A 17,218-nucleotide genomic window follows, 5' to 3' on the forward strand; every position below is an offset into this window, starting at 1 on the left:
TACACTTTGACATTGGAAATCTAATAGCTAAATACTGTATCTATCTAAATTAAAACCGAACTTTGTATTTTTAGAAACAGGTTAAATAACACTATAGAAATAGATGACACATGAACAATCAATGCTTTTAAAAGACAACAATCTTTTGTAACGTCATGAACACAAATCGAAATTGTTTTTTATGTATCATCATGTATTATATTCCCTGTATAATGTTATGTCAATGTTAAAGAAGGCTGAAACAAAAAAATGATATCCCTGTTTCCTGACACAGTTCCTCCCTCTTCTCTGGACCTGGGATCGGGCGCGAGACCCAAGCAGAGAAAACGTGTGCCGCTGTCCCCCAACCTCAATGTTAACCTGGACAGCACCATGACCACGCAGGACAGCGTGGACGAGACTCCAGATGACCTGGATGATGACGACCTTGACAACCTTCCCGATGACATTGATACTCCAGATGACATTGACGACTTTGATTCGTCAGGACATGGAAATGACCTTGAATGGGAAGGTAAATAAATTCAAAATCTTGAATTCTGTGTGATGTTGACAACAGTTACATGAGTCAAGTTCACATAGATGAGCCAGGAAGAATCTTTTCTGCAGAACTAGGAGACCTAGGATAAATACTGATACTCAAGAAAGTTGACAGAAAAACAAGAAGGAATAAAAATACTTTTTTAGATATTTAGCACAAAATGTTGAATGCTATGATAAATTTTGACTGGACCGCTACTGTTACATCCTTTAAAATGCATGTTAGCAAGCTTAAATCTTGACTTTTACCTGCGTTGCATGTTTTTGTTGATTTTCATTTTACTTTTCACCTGCTGGTTTGGCTTGGAAACCCTGGGCTTTCAAAGGGACAGTCTCAAATGTTCAATGACATTCTCCTTCATCATCAAAAGCAGTTGGAGTTGACTTTTATAAAATAATGCACATAGTCTGTTGTTACATGGAAATCAGTGCAGTATCAAAGAATATGGTCGGCAATTAACTTGAGTGTGAAATTTCTTGAAAGCAGAACTTTTGAGATTGCCCCAGCTTTAAACTGCAGCTTTTGAGCTTGAGTGGCATTTATAGTTGAAATCTCTTGTTTTGACTCTGATTTGCTCATCGAACCCCAGACGACATCTGTGCCCTATCTGATGAGCTGGAGTGGGACGGTGAGGCGGATGTTGCTTTGGTGACAACTTTGTAGTCAGCCCTGTAGATTACTGGTTACATCAATCTAATCAGTTGTTTTGATTGCCTTTCTTGATGCTAAACATTGTTTTATTGAAATAAAGAGAAGGTCTTTTTTGTACATTCCTTTCATCACTACGAACTTAAGTAATAAATCAAAAATACAGTTCAGTTTAGTTTTGTTGTAGACTGAAAAATCTGTAAAATCCAAAGCCCGTTTTTTTACTATTTGCTTGTTTCTTCTGTAACTGTGGAAAAAAGACTATATTTTGTGAAAGCTTCTTTGTTGAGCCAAATTGTGATACAAAGCAGTGTTTTGATTGGATTTTAAAGATGTTTAAATCTCACTTAACTAAAAGGAAGGAAGCGAAATAGCTGAGACACAACTTATTAGATTGATGTTACTTAGATTGTGACATGTTCTAACTACCTTTCTAACTCACAGCTTGCTGCTTGACTTGTTGCAGAAGCAAAACCTTCATGTGCAGTGTTAAGGACTGGTTTCAGTGTATTTTTATGCATGACTTGTGTGTTATTCTGTATTTAACTTCGCATTCCGTAACATGGGTCACACTTTTCTATCTATATACTGTCTGCTAGCATTTTGTCTAACTTTAATGAAATTTGTCCAAAGATAAAATCTAGAATCAAGGCTTGGCCATAAATGTCTGCAAACAAAACTCTCACTAAAAGTAAATATTTACAAGTCAACAGATACTTTAGAACAAAGGAATTTCCATGCAACATTATTAACACAGCATGCTCAACTATCAACTTTAACTTGTATATATTATAAGTATTAATTAAGAGTCTAAAACAAATCACACAGCCTTAATTTATATTATAATAACTCTAATTGCACCATTTACCTGAAAGAAATTTGGAAATTGTCAAAGTTCTAATGTACACATCTGTCTTGCATGGCACCACCACATTTAATATTTCCAAACAATTTTTCTTTCAAAGTAACATATTACAGACTGAAATGTGCTTTATACAAGTTGAATGTTATGTACTATTGTTTTCAAAGTCTTATTGTGAGAAAAAAACTCTATCAAAGTACCATAAATTGTTTCATTGTTTTCTAGAAATGGAACCTATCCATCCTATTATTCAGTCTCCAGATTGCTCCTTAGATTGCTTTCCTTACTGAATAGATTTAAAAAAAGAAAGTTAAACTTTGCTTCGTAGGAAGCAATGATTATCTAAGGAGTGATCTAGAGCTAGCATTGGATGGATTTCAGGCTAGAAGGTGAAAGGAAGAAATTAATTTCTGTTACAAATATTGTTCGCTGTGTATGGTTTGTTGCATGGAGGTTCCTTGTTTCAGAGTTGCTATTGGTGTACGTGCCCTGGAAAACTCAACCAGACCTCAGTAAGACAGGCAAGGACAAGTCAACATTTTCTGCCATTCACTAACAACTTTTCATCAAAACAAATTAGTATTCTAGCTTGTTTTTGAAGAAATGTTACTATTTCTATCACATGAAACAGATATAATATTTTTACCATGAAAATAATCTGTAATAGAGAGGGTGGTGGTATGGTCTAAGTTTAGCTTGCCATTAAGTATTGCTAGTGAAGACTTTTTTTATCATTATGTATCCCATGTTAAGATAATCATAATCCAACTTAGGTCCCTATAAAGAAGACACGAATGCACAGCATGTTTCACAAAAGATTTATTTTCAGGTAATCAAAAAGCAACAAACAAGATCTAGGCTAATGTCTTGATACTGTCAGTTTGTTTTGAGTTTCTTAATTCTTAAATGATATAAAATAAACCCAGCTAAGCAATCTATATTGCACCTGAATACCTTCTGCTGTGTAAACCTGCATGTTCACTCTGGTAAAACCGGCTAGAACATAAAGGTTGTTGCCCATAAGTTACCCTCAATGATTTTACATCGCAATTCTTACTTCATTTGAAGTAATGAATCGAGAAGGAATGTAGTGGATTGTGCTTAATGATATATGAAAGTAGGGGAAATATGAGGTTAAATATCATTTAGCAAGAGAAGAAAGAAAACAGAGACTGAAATAGGGACATATTTTTGTTCTAAAATGCCTTCAGTTTTTTCCTTTGAAATTGAATTGATGCCCGGAGATTTTCATCCATATATTCAATTAATGTGGCGTTATCAGTTACTGCAACTGCACAGTACCATAGGTACATGTAATTACATGTATGCACAAAACTGTGTGTTTTGCCAGTTTGACATTCAAAAGTCTTCATTCCTGTATGTGTCCCCCAGACGACACGCCCATCGGGAGCAGTCGCACCACCCCCCAGGGCGAGAGCGTGCCTCAGTTTGCCGCGGATGAGGAGGCGCGGATGTGGAGAACTGTGGTGATTGGTGAGCAGGAGCACCGCATCGACATGAAGGTCATTGATCCGTACAAGAAGGTCATCTCGCACGGTGGTGAGTGGATCTCTCTAATTTTAGCCTCTCGATGAGTTCTTGTCATGAATTTTTCATGGGTGTTACATAAAGCTGTTGATAAGCTGTCGAGTAGCTGGATGTGAACTTTCAAGATGTTGCCTGTTATTGTTAATGATGCCCTTCTTACTGTGTTACCACTGTGAAGGAGGGCAATGATTTCCAATGGGGGTATTGTTTTTTGTCGGTGTTTGTGCGTATGAACCAGTTATATAACTCAAAATCTAGTTATTGAGGTGCCCATGATGCATAGTGATTTTGGATTTTGGATGGTCAATTGGACCCTAGCAGTATTTTTTGAATTTCTTGTTATCCTTTCAGTTGTGATTTAATCCTGAAGTACATGTAATTGTTTGAATACTCTTACTTATGTCTGTAAATTTGTTACTAGTACTTGATTTATGATTTTTTTCTATGTTTGTCTTATTTCCTGTCTTTATTAATTTCATATCATTTTACCTTACATTTATGGAATTTTAGCATCAGGTCAGACATTTCATTCAACTTGTCATGTGATTCAGGAATGGCCTTTGGACTTAGTCTAGCTATTCTACTGCAGCTGATATCCTACTGTAATATCTAGAATTTTTATCTATTCTAAGAGAACGATGAAAATGATAAGGGATAGACATTTTTTTGCTTTTCATTCGAAAAGTTATTGTTAGCTCTCTTTCTCTTCAGCATTATAACTTTAATGTGAATTTGATAGAACCAACCAGCCCATGACTTGATGAGTATATGCTACAAATGTACTCCTTTGAAATTTCCTTTGATGTACTCATGAGAGATGTTACCAAAATATAAATGTAATACAGATAGACTGTAGAAACAGACCAGGACAATAACATGGTAGACCTGGTTTTGAAAGGGAACGCGAAATTTGAACTGCACATTTATGAAACAGCAGTTGCACTATGAATTCAAAGGTGACAGTAACGAACATTAGTACACAAGATAAGCACAAGCTGTGTAGTCCAAAAAAAACATCAAACCCCTGGACTATCTCTGTAATAATCTCTACAATAATTTGTATACATGTATATTATCTTTCCAGGTCTACTGATGATGTAACATGTTGTCCTAAATTAGTAGATACTAACTCTTTCTATCCTTAGTTTTTAAATATACATTCTGCAGTAGTTTTACATCCTGATTATGTCCTTTTGGTTTTTAATATTCTCCTTTTCTCCTTCCTTCAACTGACTTCTACAACACGAAAGGGAACACCAGTAAGCCTCACCTCCTTCCCTCCGCTCTCTAGATAACTCTAACAGTTGCACCAGTTCATCCAAGTAAATGGCTGGAAAGCTTCAAAATGTACCTCACTAAGCTGCTGAATTTGAAATGTGCAAGGGTTTGGAATGTTACAGTGCAGTCACATTTGTGGCAGGTCATCGATTGGTTTAGAGCAAACTATGACAGTCTAAATTCAACCAGCCACCAAAAAGGCTTCACATTTGCATAATACAACTTTTTCTGTAACAAGACTTTTTACGAATTCTGCAGGACACACCTACTTATGCAGAGAATGCCCTCAAAATCTGATTGTACGACATATCGGTGACTGCGCCCTACAATTAAAAAAATATGCTAACAAAGAATCCTGAAAAAAAGATCCTTCATAAGAAAATTCACAGGAAAAAGCAAAACAAAATGAAAAAAAATCCATTAACAGTCTGTAACTGTGCATGAATGTGAAATGGATGGAGCTACAAGTTGCTGCCAAGTTACTGCCAATTTGCCGAACAAATCCTTCTGGTTGAACAAAAAATTTAAGAGCTTTGGATCTACTGGTGGTGACAACTGTGCTGTTTTCCCTGCTCTGAGTTTCTTTCCTTTTGTCTTTCCCAATCTTCTGTAACAGCTAGGAATAATGTTGAATGTCTAAGAAGCATGATTTTCAGTATTGCTTCTCTGTTTGTTAGTTTGTTTTGTACTTACTAACCATGTCTTCCTTTGTTGTTGCAGGTTACTATGGAGAAGGACTGAACGCCATCATCGTGTTTGCAGCATGTTATATGCCCGACAGCAGCAGGCCTGACTATAAATATGTCATGGACAACCTCTTCCTGTAAGTAACATTAACTCTAGGAGCTAGCACAGTATCATAGCGGGGTAGAGTGGTACACTTTTGCATACAGGGGGTCCCGGGTTCAAATCCCAACTGGCCATACATATAAAACTCAAATAATGGTAGCCATCTCTGATACTAGTTGACTAGATTGAGCTTGACTTTTATTTTAACTCCATCAATGGAGTTTATGTTTTTTGGTATGTGAGGTTGTTTGGGACAGTATGTTTAGTTACTTGAGTGACAGCTAGTGAGGGAAAAAGAACTTCAAATGTCTGACTTGTGGTAGTGGTATCGAGTACAGAAAGTGCAGGTCAGAGTTGGTAGAATTGGAAGCTGTTAATTAGACATTAAAGTGACCAATGGGATATGTAATGTTAATCAAAACATTACTAGCATTAAATGAACTACACTTAAACAAAACATATAAGTGACTCTGTATTTTCTATCTTGGCATGAGATCTTCAAACTCTTGTTTATGAAGGTAATAGAAGACAAAATGTTGCATTTTTTTAAGATGGGAGGTTACATATTAACAACTTTTTCATACAATCCTCCACTGCAGGTATATAATCAGCACCTTGGAGTTACTGGTGGCTGAAGACTACATGATCGTGTACCTCCATGGAGGCACACCCAGACAGAACGTCCCTTCTATTGGTTGGCTCAAGAAGTGTTACCAGATGATTGACAGGAGGTAAGGACAGTGTTCTGATTCAAGTCTGACTATGGGTCATACCAACTTCAGGGAGGGGAACTTGTTTCTGATAAACACCATCCGCACACATGTAAACATACCTGTCATTGGTTCTGAACACCATCCACACACATGTTAACATGCCTGTCCTTGGTGCTGAACACCATTCACACACATGTAAACATGTCTGTCCTTGGTGCTGAACATTATCCGCACACAGATGAACATGTCTGTCCTTGGTGCTGAACACTACACAGATGAACATGTCTGTCCTTGGTGCTGAACACTACACAGATGAACATGCCTGTCCTCGGTGCTTAACACTACACAGATGAACATGCCTGTCCTCGGTGCTGAACACTACACAGATGAACATGCCTGTCCTCGGTGCTGAACACTACACAGATGAACATGCCTGTCCTCGGTGCTGAACACTACACAGATGAACATGCCTGTCCTCGGTGCTGAACACTACACAGATGAACATGCCTGTCCTCGGTGCTGAACACTACACAGATGAACATGCCTGTCCTCGGTGCTGAACACTACACAGATGAACATGCCTGTCCTCGGTGCTGAACACTACACAGATGAACATGCCTGTCCTCGGTGCTGAACACTACACAGATGAACATGCCTGTCCTCGGTGCTGAACACTACACAGATGAACATGCCTGTCCTTGGTGCTGAACACTACACAGATGAACATGCCTGTCCTCGGTGCTGAACACTACACAGATGAACATGCCTGTCCTCGGTGCTGAACACTACACAGATGAACATGCCTGTCCTCGGTGCTGAACACTACACAGATGAACATGCCTGTCCTCGGTGCTGAACACTACACAGATGAACATGCCTGTCCTCGGTGCTGAACACTACACAGATGAACATGCCTGTCCTCGGTGCTGAACACTACACAGATGAACATGCCTGTCCTCGGTGCTGAACACTACACAGATGAACATGCCTGTCCTCGGTGCTGAACACTACACAGATGAACATGCCTGTCCTCGGTGCTGAACACTACACAGATGAACATGCCTGTCCTCGGTGCTGAACACTACCCACAGGAACATGACTTTTTCTGGGGCTGAACACTGCCTACACTGTCAGGATTATGCCTGATCTTGGTGCTGAACAGGACTTCTGGACATTGTTGTAAGAACTTTTATCCATGATTATGTTTGTTTGTTTGTTTCCAGGTTACGTAAGAACTTGAAACAGTTGCTGATCGTGCACCCGTCCTTCTGGCTGAAGACCATCATCCGTTTCACGAGACCCTTCATCAGGTCAGCCACTTGTTCTTTATTCTACCACTCTTCTTGTTCCTTTCAGTGAATGTACTGTAATGTAGGGTCTCTGATGTTTATATGTACATTCTTCTAAAAGGGTACTGCTAGACTGAAACATGGAAAGAAGAATTTGTACTTGCACCATAATTGCTAATTGAGATGTCAGATGCAATTTTAACATTATTATGATAATTTTCAAAAGTCAGTGTGCTCAGAAATACTGTTGATTCATTAGTTGCCAATCTATATAGAGTATGTGTTTTTTCATACATTTCATGATTTTGTAACCTGAACTTGTGTGTGCTTTTGCTGCAGTTCCAAGTTCTACAGGAAGGTGGTGTTTGTGTACAGCCTGAGTGACCTGGCCTCCAAAATTCCCATGGAGTACATCTACATACCAGAGCATATAAGGGAGTAAGTCTGAACGCTGCTGCAACCTGTGTCCTTGGGCTCACTTTAGGAAGGTCACACTGACTGTTATGGTTTAAAAGTGAAAGTAAAAGTGATTTGTACCCAGTTAAGTGTAAAACAGCTCAATAAACAAAAGAAACGATTATCCCCTGTTTGTGACAGAGAAGACAGACACAATCGTACAGTCATTGTACCTGATATTTTCCTGTAGATCATTTCTACAAGTACTGACCTTTGGTCTGCAACCCTTTCCAGTAGCATGCATATGGACTTGGCGAAACATCCAGGATTCAAACTTGAGTTCTGAGTCCAGGCACAGTGTTGCCAATCACTGGACTTTGCATGTGACTTTTCATGTCTGCATGTACTTCTGAACTTATGTTGTGACCTTGCTGGAGAATGGCATTGTGGCATCTATTCAATTTCAAAGTGTCATTGAAAACTAGAAATATAAACTTTGAAAATAGCGACAGAAGTTACAGTACATCTCTGGTCAGCCCAAGACACATGTTGAGTATATGGCCGTACAATGTGTTAGCCATGCAGGGATCAAACTTACCCATTCTATAGCAACCAGTTATTATAGCATGACATCTAATTTTTATAAAATTGGCCAATCAAAAGCATTTGGCAAAGATAGCATTGATGGAAACAGCCAGATTTGAGCATTTATTGGGTTGTTGTTGATGAAATGGGTACGTTTGAGGTCATGGCTAACCGTCCGTGGCCTTGTATGATGTGGTATATAGAGGCACATGTGGGGACGGCATACTTCACCCCACACTGACTCACAGGACAACAACAGACGACTCTCCTCTTTCAACCACTGTTTTCACTCCTACCTACTGTAAGGTTTTCCATGTATTATAGTTACTCTAGTAGACATATTTCCTATAGTACTGTATCATCTCTTTCTAAGGACCCTAACTTTCCTACCATTGCTCAAAGTTGCACAACGTGTTTCAAACTGACTGACAAACATGTACAGTACAAGACTTTACCACTTTCCCATCTTTTGCATTCTAAATCATAAGTATATAATGTACCATTTAAAATGTGCTTAATATTCATCCATCAAAAGTGATATTATTGCTTTACGTTAAAAATGTAACTCTGATTTGTTTTGATCTGTTTATCAGTAATTATAACATTTATGTCATAAGATTATTTGAATGGTTTTGATTTTGCTTACGTAAACTAATTTTTTTTTTCTTATGTTGTTTCCTTTTCAAGTTTTGATAGAAGAGTCACCAAGAAAAGATAGAAGTGTCAGGTTTGATCATAATCCATTGATTCTGTTTGCATGCTGTTTTCTCTGCATGTTTCTGAGTTGTTGGAGTGTTCTTTACTTAAGATTCACTTCAGTCTGTTACTCTTATATACACACACTCAGTTGTTTCCTTCTGTCATACATGTAGAATAGTGTAATGCATGAAATCATTTATGTATGGTGTAGTTTAGTATTGCTTCAGTGTTTATAAGATAGTGTCATGGGATTTCAGAGCGCAGTAGTTCCAGGAAAAACAGTTTGACAAAGTCCTATTTGTAGGTGCAAGATTGCTGACAAACTTACAAGTACATATGCAAGTTATATTGTATTGCTTTTCAATGTTTCATCAAACATATAGAAAACTGTTACAGTAGCCTAAATTTCAAAAGAACGTACACCAACTGTTACAGCCTACTACATCACTTTGGAAAGGTGAATCCACAGGGCTTAGCATTTATTTTGGGAATAGTTGCACTAGGCTTAAAAGTTTATATGTGCACAGAAAAGTTTTGGGTGCACAACATGAAATGAAGTAGAATTTCAGAAAGAACAAATAATGATACAAACCTTGCTGCTTTTATTCAGAGCTTGGATCTTAAATTTTACCTAATTTTAACATTCTAAACAAGTAATACAACAAAGTTTTAAACATTTTTCTGACACTAAAATGTCAAGAATATGCTGTATACTAAGTGTACCTTTAGATACCCAACCCTAAACAAATATGTAGGATAACCAAAATTAGGTGAACAGGCAGCTCTATTTTTTGGTGTCAGCCAGTATTTTTTGATGTCTATTTTCCAGTAGTATGTTCACGTTGTTCCTAACTGTTTTCCCCAGATACGATAAGGACTTCCAGATGAAACGTTCCATGAGTTTCATCGCGGGCCCGACCACCTCCCCGCTGGGCTCCCCGACCACGCAGATGCAGCTGAACAGACCCGGCGCACAGCGACAGGACAGCAGCACGTCAAAGGAGTCACGGACCTCCTCCACACTCAGCCCCAAGTCTGAGTCACCACCAGAGAAGACTGGGAAAGTGGTGTGAGTGAGCACTGCTCAGAGTAGACCCAAGTCCCCAGTGTAAATATATAATTTGGAACTCATGCTTTTTATGTTTACCGCCAGGAAGGGAAACATACTGTTTTTGCTCTGTTTCTTCTTCCTATCAAAACAAATAAGGTCAATGACCTAGACCAGACAGCTGTCACCATGGTTACTGGTTAAGTAGTAGACACCCTGTGGTGTTTAATTACATTATGTAGCAAGTGGCAGGACAGCTGAAGGTGCTGGTCTTGAGTAAGAATAAACAGAGAAGTCATTTGTTAGGCTAGACCATGTAAACATAAATGTATTTGGTTGTAAATGCTTCTCTCTATTGTTTAGTCTTGCTGCTTTATCTTTTGTAAGAATAGATTGATAGGGTTCATATTTTAAGAGATTGATTTTGCAGTGTTACAAACCAAAATGTACTGAATGATATTACAGACAAAATGTGAAGTGCAAAATGAAATATCAGCAAACCATTATACAATACTATTGCTTGCATGCTTGGCTTAAGTTCGTTCAAGCAAAGAATTTAGCAATTTGTCGTAATGAATTTGGTCCTGTGTAGCAATATTACCATATTGAAGAATGAACAGATTTTGAGCAACTACAGTTGAATGACGGGAAGTTAAGCCAAAGGTCCCAGAATGGTCCTAGAATAGCTTATCCCATTTCCTGTCTTAAGTTTCCTGCTTAAGTTTATTAAAAGTTTCTGGTTATTCTGTGCAATGAGTTACTGTAAATAAGTTTGCTGCTTTAAATGCAAAAAAGTCAATCAATCACGTAAATATTGATGATAGAATCATGATTGTGCTGTTGAGCAGTGTATAGTAATCTTAAATTTTGTGTTGCAATTCTAAAACCAATTTAGCTCATAGAATTTCTTGTCTTTGTACTCCCTTTTCCTTGAGACCATATTGGTCATAGATTTGTATTTACTGTTACGGTATCAGACTTTGCCAAAAAAATTGTTTGTTTTTTGTACATACACAACACTGTAGTCTGAATGGGGACTTGGTAATTAGAACACCTACTGATTTGCCATTGATGAAAACTCTTGGAAAGTTAATTGTTGGAAGTTCTATTCTAAAGAAAACTATCACAAGGAAATGTAGTTTGTAAATGTCTGTGAATAGAGTAAAAAACGTGTTGTCATTTCTGTAGTAAATAATAAAAAAAAGGGCCTAGCTACATGTTACTAGCTGCTACATTGTATGAACCAAGATGTCTTGTTGGAAAGAAAATGTTATAAAAGTCTGTTAATAGATGCGTTATAGTTTGGTGAGTCTATGTGAGCTAAAGTCTGCACAAAGTAACAGAGCTCTAGTCCAGATATAGATGATTGTATAGTTTTTGCGCTATGAAAAATGTTGTGGAAAAATATCACATTTAAATCTAGAGTCATTTTGTTGGATGCTAAATGTGAAGCAGGGTTTGCAAGATGATGGTCAGGTTTTTGGCGACGCCTCCGGGGTTTAGCCTGTAGTTTATACATTATAGAGAGTTTGCTGTACAAACAACTAATTAGAGTGTTATGTGAAGGATTGACAGGTCCTGCTTATGTGTACATTATCAGATTGAAAGTAACATGTTTTTGAGTTCTTGCACAAGTCTGTTGTAGCTTTGGGAAATTATTGGCTGGAATGGATTTTTGTCAAATCAGATAGGGTAAAGAAGGTACTTTTGCCTTTTACTTGTATTCCCTCAATAGGTTCTTGCTTGGTAATTCAGTAGTCTCCAAGCAGAGGTTAGGCACAGCTTGTTTGTTCTGTAGGTCTTGCTTATTATATATTGCCTAGCTTTTTCTGGCATTCAACAAGGATGGCAGAGCTTCTCCCTGGGAATTATCAAATTATCACCAGGTGTAATCATTTTACAGCATGGAATTATCACACATCTGGCCAGTGCAATTAGCGCTCAGCTGTGCTGTGCTCACAAATCCCCGTAAGACTTTTACAGTTACCGTACTTAATGTTGAGATGACCAACTGGAGGATAGAGCATACTTAATGTCCTGTTAAACAAAATGGTTGCCCTCCCAAAACACACCCTGGCAACTGTAACAAGGCTTGATCCATATATTCTACTCAATTAGTTTTTGTCAGCATTGATATCATACTTAAGATATTACAGAGCTGATACTAAAGAAAATGCTACATCTAAGTAGTGATGTATTGGTAATTAAAAGTAAAGAATCGCCTCATGTAGTTTTGTCACTTTGTTGATTCAGAACTGTATTTGAGATCATGTCATTTTAGTTTCTTGCAGTACTTGCACAAAACACAACAATAAGTACAAAGAGTAGCATATGACTGAAGCGTACATGTACATCTTGTTCTAGGTGTACTTAGACGTTATTCTTTGTTCTGAACAAAGATGAAATACAATATTACACAGATGTGTGTTTGTAATGACAAGCTTTGCTTTCTGTAGATCAGAGAGCCTGATTATAAAACATACCTTCTTTTCTTCACAATCATTTCTATGTGTGAGTTGCACAAAATAAAGTATGCTAGGAAAATAAGTGCATGATTACATTGTTGCAATGATACTACATTTTGTCAAGTTGTAACGGACCAGGAACAATTTTAGTGGCTAAGAAGCTACAAAAATTCCAAACAGCACTGTGATGAAAAAAAATGATTTTCACAAAAATGTGTGAGGAATGCAGACAGCAAAAAGATCAAAATTTTGGCACCAACAGAAAACTACACCAATAGCTGCCATTTTGATTTTTCCTGGTCCCTTGTTTTGGGAATGACTTTGCATAGATACATGTTTGCGTGCATTGTAGAGCATTTTGCAGCAAATATGTTTTTATTATACAAACTCCCAAACATTCAAAAGCTGCAAACCTATAGTAAGTATACATACAGGTAAATCAATTCATTCTAGTTTGTGACACAGATTTCTTTTTATATTGATATCAAACACAGTCTTGCTTTTTCAAAATGCAGGTAAATAAAATTGGTGATGTCATGCCATAGTATCAGTGTATTGCATACTGTGTGCTGTTTCCTCTTTGTGGAAAGTTACATTTGTAACATGTGACTAGTATATGCTGTGCAATCTGTGCAAAGAAGACTTGTGCTGAATTTTGTTAGTTCATCAAGCTGCAATGAGAGGCAGATCTATTTGACTAGATTTGCAGACAGCATTACCACAGATGGAAAAAATAATAAACACACAACTTTCAGTATAACCACTTGTGTATGACTCTGTTGACTGTCATTTTTAGATGGGCACTCTTTGTTTCATGTAAAGACTTAATAGGAAATCTTAAAAGCCCAGAAAGCTGGTCAAGTATGAAACACTGAAATCACACACTATGTACTTACGAAGGTATAAGAAACCATTAATCAAATAGGCAATTTGAGTTCATAGTTGAAGAAAATAGTCAACTACAAGTGATGCAGTCATTCAGTTTTCAGAACAGTCTATTTGCGACATCTATCGGAACAAATATGCATGGGAAGATATCTAACGTTATAGCTGCCAATACGACGTTGCTACGAGTTATAATAATGCAGATATTGACAATAAGATGATCGTATGTCGGCAACCAAAGGCTCAGGTAACAATATAATAATACAGGTGTTTTACTTTTCATTAGCTTCTGGACTTTTTCGATTAAATGCTATGGTATTATTTTTCATCGTTGGGAGTTTCGTGGTCGTGTGCCGCCGACCAACAAGTGGGCGTCAATGCTGAATTGCCACCTTTGAACACTAGGGGGCGCTTCAGAACCGTGACCATCATACGCCTGTATCATTCACTCCTAACCCGGCAATTAGTGGCGATTGCAGAGCCAAAGTAAGAGTAAGATTACCACATTTACAAATACCACAGTTAAATGCAGAATATATGTTATTATAAAGATAACATCGCAAAATGCTGCAGTTTCCGTATATCATATTATCAACATAAGAACATTAGACCGTACGCGTGTTGAATAATTCATCAACGCAAAAGAACCAGCATCTGTGAAAGCAACACATATGATGAACAGTGTGTGGGTAGGGCGAATCGTCAGAGAAGACCTAGAAATGTCTCTGGAAAAGATAACTAGTGTTGTGTAAAGATTAAAACCAAGCCAGATCCTTACATCTGCTTAGAAACTACGAATAATGTCTTCGAGCAGATGTTAGGGTTAGAGGTTGCACTGTTTTGTGAGTAACGATTGGGCCTTTCTAACATTTCAATACCCCATTTCAGTTGAGTAAAAGTGCAAAGCTATTGATGGACAATGGATGATGTCCGCAGATATCCTTTACCTGCTCATTACGTACAAAAAATGATGTCTCCGTGAATGTAGGACTCCGGGCGCTTCGACGGTCAGGCAAGCTGCCACATGGGCTCATCGTTCGAGGCCTACGAATCGATCCTTTTCATGTCAGTGTTTTAAAGATACATACTAGACGTATGTAAAATGCTTTGACCTATTTGGGAAAGTTTTCACTGCCTTTACGCCCGATTCCTAGACTGCAAACCATGTCATAGCCAAAGCTATCCCGGCCGCCTACTGAAAAGTGGCAAAGGAACCGTCAAATTGCCAAATTTTCGTCTTTTCGGGAATGGGGAAATAGCAAAAGGCTCACAAAGCGTTTTGCATTTTTATGGTTTACTTGACTGTTTTCGAAAATGTGACTATTTGGGATTAAGAATGGCAATATTCCAAACATTTTAGAAACAAAACCATTGGATATCAGATCGCAAACGGCATGTTTCCTTCGTGATTTACATAAAGCATAAATGGTGTCTCTGTGTTTATCAAATGCTCCGACCTTTCTTTCAAAATGCTGAATCTATCTGAGACTGAAACAGTCTAGAAAGTCTTAGTGTAGGAGTCAGTTTGTTACACTGTCTTCTGAAGGAAAGCAGATCTTACCCCCTGATTCAGAAACGATGATAACGGATAGTGTTTGTTGTACCCATTCTGTGTATCATGCATTTTCGCCCGATAATGTGCGCGTTCACATCATGTCCCGTTTTGGTGGTGTTCAGAGGATGTTATCCATTAAAGCATGTCAAAGTGACCTTCCATGTAACTGAATTCTCAATAACGAAGATACAGTAAAATGATTTGAAAGTACGTCAACCAAAAAATTCTTTCTTTTTCACGAGAGGACGGTAATGTAAAAGGTTGGCATGAGAGGAGAGAATATATAGTCTTCACATTTCAAACAAATATGTTCTTGTAACTAAATACTGCAATAGACTAGCCAGGGTACCATCCGGATAGTAGTTCGCTCCTATGTTCGTCAACGATCCCAGACGGAACAGCAAAGAAGCCATATAACGTTATATAGTGTATAATAAATGTCAGAGCTAGAAGCGGCTGTATATAGTATATAGTGAACGCCGGAGTGAACTACTTTCCGGATGGTACCCAGGCTAGCCATCGACTGGTTTTTAAAAAAGTAAAGAAAACGATTTGATGAAATCTCGACAAAAATGCATGTCAAAATGACTGATACAAACGCGCGCCTAAAAAGATCACGAATTCAAAGATTATGAAAGTACATTTTATTTCTGCACCAAAGTCTTGTTCTTTCATCCCAAACCCTCCCCCAGCGATTGTACCCACATACCTTCCAGTATTTTAAAAGAAAATTTTGATTTATCGATGATTAAACGGGCGGAAACACCATTGCATTCGTTGTACGTCTTCTTGTTTCACAAATAAAAATGGGTGGCATATGGTTAAGCCTCTCAGAACGTGATAATTCATAGGACGTGATCACTGCTATTGGTGCACAGTGAAGGAATCGCATATTTTGTGACTTCATATCCCAGAGTTTTATTTTGATATTTAGATAGTTAAATATTGTAATCTAAACGGTGGCATTTTGGAAAGCCAAGTCAACAATGCCTCAAATTTTGAAACCCCTTTGCGAGCCTTTCACCATTTCTCAATTCCCGATAAGACAGGAATTTGGCAATTTGACGGTCTGCTTTGCCGCTTTTCATGAGGCGGCTTAGAGCGGTACTGCAGATTAGGCTATGATAGGGTTTACAGTCCCGACTTGTAAATTGTAAAAAATATACAAAAAATTAGGCTTATGGCCAGTGGAAACTTTCCAAAATAGGTAAAGACATTCTTGCATACATTTTGAACGACCTTTAAGACACTAGTTGATATGAAAAGGATAGATTTGATGTCGCCGCACGAGGAGCTTATGTTACACAATGTCCGCCCGTCGAAGCGCCACCAACATTCATGTACACATCATGTCTTGAACTTAATGAGTATTTTAATGGTATATGTGGACACCATCCGGTTTTTAACAACTTTGTCGTTTTACTCAACTGTTCATTTACTTGTATGGAGTGAGTGCCAGAGTAGCCCAGCCGTCACTCAGAAAACATCACGATCTTTCACACGAACATCTGCTTGGAGAATTTATCCGTAATCTTTAAACAGATGTGAGGAAACGGCGAGGAACGGCGAATCGTTAAAATTAACATACAAAAAATAGAAAAGTGTAGCAATGTAGCAGAGACAGGCGTAAAGCGCTGGAAATGAGCAAAAATCGATCTTTAAGGACCTTGAAGATTGTCTGCTCTACCATCACAACTTTATTTGACTTCATGGTCTTTTTACCTTCGCCAAAAAATATTTATGGTGCCTTTTTGTGTGAGTTTGTTATCGGCACAACTCCATGTGGATAGATCCCATGATATTTGGTAGGTGTATAGGGGTTGATAAAATAAGGGTCATCTTCGATAATGAGTCTTCTAGAGAGTATCTGATGATAGAAAGTGTGACTTGTCCTGTTCTAAACGTAAGATTACTTTT

General features: G+C 37.9%; 2 protein-coding genes across 2 annotated transcripts in view; both read left to right on the forward strand.

Annotated features, from left to right (window-relative positions):
* Positions 1-114, forward strand: part of LOC118411684 (protein prune homolog 2-like) — a 29,506-nt gene extending 29,392 nt beyond the window's left edge. The window contains exon 12 of the mRNA XM_035814162.1: positions 75-114. Within this exon, the coding sequence (XP_035670055.1) occupies positions 75-114 (40 nt within the window). The remainder of the gene's footprint in view (positions 1-74) is intronic.
* A 135-nt stretch (positions 115-249) lies between these two features.
* Positions 250-12,030, forward strand: LOC118411685 (protein prune homolog 2-like). The gene is made up of 10 exons (XM_035814163.1): positions 250-514; positions 1,131-1,169; positions 2,519-2,572; positions 3,444-3,611; positions 4,832-4,858; positions 5,598-5,700; positions 6,266-6,397; positions 7,603-7,689; positions 8,008-8,106; positions 10,214-12,030. The coding sequence occupies exons 1-10, from the start codon at positions 250-252 to the stop codon at positions 10,419-10,421; spliced, it is 1,182 nt and encodes a 393-aa protein (XP_035670056.1). The 3' UTR covers positions 10,422-12,030.
* The last annotated feature ends 5,188 nt before the right edge of the window (positions 12,031-17,218 follow it).

Source organism: Branchiostoma floridae, chromosome 3 (genome assembly GCF_000003815.2).
Source record: "Branchiostoma floridae strain S238N-H82 chromosome 3, Bfl_VNyyK, whole genome shotgun sequence".
Lineage (NCBI taxonomy): Eukaryota > Metazoa > Chordata > Leptocardii > Amphioxiformes > Branchiostomatidae > Branchiostoma > Branchiostoma floridae.